Source organism: Rhinopithecus bieti, unplaced genomic scaffold (assembly GCF_001698545.2).
Source record: "Rhinopithecus bieti isolate Rb0 unplaced genomic scaffold, ASM169854v2 scaffold_51154, whole genome shotgun sequence".
NCBI classification, from domain to species: Eukaryota; Metazoa; Chordata; class Mammalia; order Primates; family Cercopithecidae; genus Rhinopithecus; species Rhinopithecus bieti.
Window position 1 is genome coordinate 63,241 of NW_016820246.1, and position 4,661 is coordinate 67,901.

The following is a 4,661-nucleotide window of genomic DNA, read 5'->3' on the forward strand; positions in this document are numbered from 1 at the left end:
CAGCGCTAGTTCTTATCCTCAGGTGCTTATGACTCATTCTTGGGACTTCAAAATAAATACAGACATCCAGAACCACCTTAGACTAGATGAATCAAAATCAATCACTAGGAGAGACACCTGAGCATATGAACTTTTAAAAAGGTTCATGATTTTGATGCCTCACCCTGGATGGAGCTCTTTCATAGTATGCCACATGGTATGTCAGCTGTATTCAGTAAAATTATAGGGAAGCAGATTTCAGTTTAAGAGAAAACAATGAAAACAATTTAGAGCTACCCAGTAATGGAATGGTTTTAAAGCAGTGAGCTCTCTGTGGCTAGAAGAATAAAGGCAAAGGTTGAACTATCACTTGCTGGGAATGCTATCAAGGGGTTTCCAAATTCAGTAAGTACTGGGATCACACGATATTTGAGTTTCCTCACAATTCGTAAGTTTCTCTAGCCAAAACTTCCAACAGATCACATATAATGGATACAGACATTGTCATGAAAACTCATGATTTTACCAGAAATTATCACAGTCATTTTGTTTGTAAAATGGATTAGAATTTAGTAGTACTGGTGGAACATTGCCTCTGACATCAGCCTTATTGAGGGGAATACTTTTCCCCTCCTCTTCATGCTTCGATGGAGGGAAGGGAAATTCTCCTTGCTCTTTCAAAGCAAGAAGTGTAGGAAAAAGCTCTCTGAACCCTCATTCATTCCTTCCCAACAGAGAACTGTCTCATCCCACAGGGGATACAAGAAGGAACTAAGTATGTGTGGTCCAGTTCCTGGTGGTTTCCCTGACCTTGAAAGCTAACTGGTCTCAGAATGCAAAGATGGGCTCTGCCCCAACAAGACAGAGATCTGCTGTTCTCTCCAATCAGGGAGAAATATTAGAGTGTTCAATTGGAGAAAAAGTCAACCTTCTTCTCTATTTCAGTTTATTCACTGATAAAGTGGATATTTTTCTCTTCCTTTGACTCCCATTTCTTATCTCTCAATTTGTTCCAAAGTGAAGAAGGGAATAAGATAGTTACCTGTTGGTGTCCTTAAACCCCTCATGTATCACAATACAGCAATAAATTGTAACTGTCCGTCTCTATGATACTTGTGTTCTGAAATGCCATTGCACTATTTTTTTCAAGTCAGTGAACACTCATATTCTAAAGTACAAAAAGAACAAAACATGATATAAAGTCCCTCTTTCTTTACTGGCATAAAAAAATTTTGGATTTCTAGCTGCTGAATTGTCCATCCCTAGGATGGACTAACACTTTTCGAGCTTCTACTTTATTGGGGATAATCTTAGTCATGATCTGCAGAAGTTGGTCCTGGACAATTTGAAGACAGGTCTTCTTTATCTGTAAGTTATGTGGGGGAAATGAAAGATCAATACAACTTCTCTAGTAAACTATTCTAGAATATTATTTCAACATAACATGCATTTTTTGATCTGATGTTTTCTACATATTCTGCTAAACAAACCAGAAAAGATAAAAACAACAATAACCAAAAATGCTTCACTCTCAAGTACAAAGTTCTTAAATACAAGTTAGCAAAGGTAGCTGGGGAAAAGGTGTTAGAAGGAGAAACACTTGGCTCTGTAAGAGCTGCCAAGAGGCCTTCCTCTTACACTAGTCCTCCTCAGCACAGACCCTTCACGAGTGTCAGGCTGGGGACGATCAGGTCTTTCCCTTCCCACGAGGCCATATTTCAGACTATCACATGGGAGAAACCTTGGACAATACCTAGCTTTCCTAGGCAGAGGTCCCTGCAACCTTTGGCGTTGTACGTGTCCCTGGGTACTTGAGATTAAGAGAATGGTGATGACTTTTCACAAGCATACTGCCTTCAGGCACTTGTTTAACAAAGCACACCCTGCACAGCCCAAAATCCTTTAAACCTTGAGTCACCACAGCACATGTCTCTTGCAAGGACAAGGTTGGGGGTAGGGTCACAGATTAACAGCATCTCAAATACAGAACAAAATGGAGTCTGTTATGTCTACCTTTTTCTATATAGACGCACTAATAGTCTGATCTTTCTTTTCCCCACACCAAGAGCCACATGTATTTGAGGGGTAATTTATTTGTCTCACACTTTTACCTGTTGCATGATTTTCAGTAATTTAGAACTTAAGCGAGTAGTGGGGCCACTGTATATCTATCAACATGGTGAGGTAGAGCACGTTTGGGAGGGAAGACGTTGAATCCCATTTGGTGATGGTGAGCTTGAGGTGCTGCCAGAACATTGCACGGAAGATAGGAGGAGACTGTAGAAAATGCAAGATAGGAAAGGTCTCCACTTACATGTTAACTGTTTCTCTCTAAATGGCCATCCAGGCCTCAATGTCTGCAGTTCTTGATCTGTGATTATGACATATCCAAATCTTACATTTCTTAAAAATAGTCATAGATGAAGGGATCACAGTTGATAGATGTATGGTGACATTATTGGCTTAAATTCTAAATAACTAGAAACTGTGTAATAGGCAAAACTGAGGCAAATAAAATGCTTCTCAAATATGTATGGCTCTTATGGGGTTAATTTGATTTGGACATGTATTAATTTCTTATGGCTGCTATAACTAACAAATTACCACAAACTTGGTGGCTTAAAACAACACACATTTATTCTCTTTCTGTTCTGGAGGCCAGAAATCTAAAATGAGATTCACTGGGCTGCAGTTCACTGGGCAAGGCCATGCTCCTCTGGAGGCTTCCATGATTCTTCCCATATTCAGTGTTTCCTGAGTAAGCTCCTCCCACGCAGGTCTGCAGTTTTACCTCAACAGGCTTTTGCACTCAGTGGCTCTCTTCTGTGGTTTCTATCTGAAATTCTCTTCATTTTTTAAAAAATAACAGCTTTATTGGGATATAATTCATATGCCATACAATTCATGTATACAGTATACAATTCAGTAGTGTTTACTATATTCAGAGTTGTGCAACCATCACTTTTCTCACCCCCAAAAGAAACCCTATACCCATTAGTATTCACTCCATTTTCTCACAACTCTAGGTAACCACTAATGTACTCTCCATCTCTATAGATTTGCCCATGCTAGACATTTCATATAAATAGAATCATACATGTGGTCTTTTTCACTGAGTATAATGTTTTCAAGGTGCATCCCAGCTGTGGCATGAATCAGCATCTCATTCCTTTTTATTGCCAAATAATATTCTATCATATGGATATGTCACATTTTATGTATCCATTCATCAGCTGATGGACATTTGTGTTGATTCTACTTTTTGGCTACTATGAATAATGGTACTATGAACTTTTGTGTACAAATCTTACGTGGACATGTTTTCATTTCTCTTGGATGTATATTCCTAGGAGAATGGCTGGATCATACGGTAACTCTTTCCTCATAACTTTGCATATCAAAATTATATCCATCTTTTTAGAACCCAAATTCAGTGTTATTTCCAAAGTGTTCGAACATCTCCCACTCAAAATGAATCTTCTCCCTAGTACTCCCATTTAGTACCTAATTGTTCTTACCAGTTTGTCTTAGAGCTCAGTGATTCATATATAGCACTTTTCTTCATTATACTGCTAATTTCATTATACTGTAAGAATGGGGACAAGCTGTCACTCTTGTATACCACAAAGCAGTGAGTGCACTACTGTGAAGAAAGCAGGAACTCAAAGAATTTAGAATGCTTGAGCCTGTAAACTGTGTCTAATAAATAATAATGTTCATTTTCAAATTTCAACAATTAAATGTTTAACAAATAACACTTGAAATAAATGTTTGTTAGAAAAACCAATTTGGTATGTTATTTATTTTGAATTTCAGAAACTACAGTATTCTGGATTTTTAATTAAGAAAATAAGACATTTTAGAATTTCTAGATAGGACTTTGAAAATAAACATAGCACAATATACACAAAAGTAAATGACAACATGACATTAAATTTTACATTGTTTTGCAGTTTCAAATTTCATATGAATGTTCTACAACAAATTTTAAAATTCTTTTCAATGTTTTGCTTCCCTCAGTGTTCATTATTGCCTATTTATAAAGTCATAAAAGGCCTAAAATAAGTTTTACTCATATTGAAAACCTGATTTTTTTTTTTCTTCTTAAGATGGAGGTCTCTCACTGTGTTGCCCAAGCTGGTTTCAAACTCCTGGGCTCAAAGGATTCCCCACCTCAGGCCCCCGAGTAGCTGGGACCAAAGGCATGCACCACCACACCTGGCTGAATGCCTGTATTTTTATCCTTCGATGGACAAGAATGGAGGGATATCTCCCACTCTGTAAGCTGGTCTAGTTCTAGTCCTAGGCCTGTAAATGTAGACCACAATCCTGGTGAAGTCATGGGTTCCATCAGTGTTATTCTGGCATTCGCAGCATAATTGTCATGAACATATTTAAAATATTTTAGGCCACTGAGCAGGTGTGGGTTGTCCTCATAGTCAGTAGAGGAGAAAGGGAAGCCAGTTCCTGTCTAACTCCATTCCATCTGAAATTATCCATTTGGCTTTGGGATTTGACTGAATGTTGGTATGTTGGCTGAAATGACACCAAAGTATTGACTGTAATTGCAAGGGTAAAATGTACTCCTCTGTTTTATTAATAGCTACTAATAAAATTATATATATATATATATATATATTTTTTTTTTTTTTTTTTGAGACAGGGTCTTGCTCTGTCACCCA

At 37.7% G+C, this 4,661-nt stretch overlaps 1 protein-coding gene across 1 annotated transcript in view; it reads right to left on the reverse strand.

The window, feature by feature from the left end:
* Nucleotides 1–413: 413 nt before the first annotated feature.
* The window catches only part of GPATCH11 (G-patch domain containing 11), a 19,627-nt gene continuing 15,379 nt past the window's right edge, over nt 414–4,661 (reverse strand). Inside the window, 1 exon segment of the mRNA XM_017859691.1 lies at nt 414–1,345. Coding sequence (XP_017715180.1) covers nt 1,290–1,345 — 56 coding nt within the window. The 3' untranslated portion in view covers nt 414–1,289.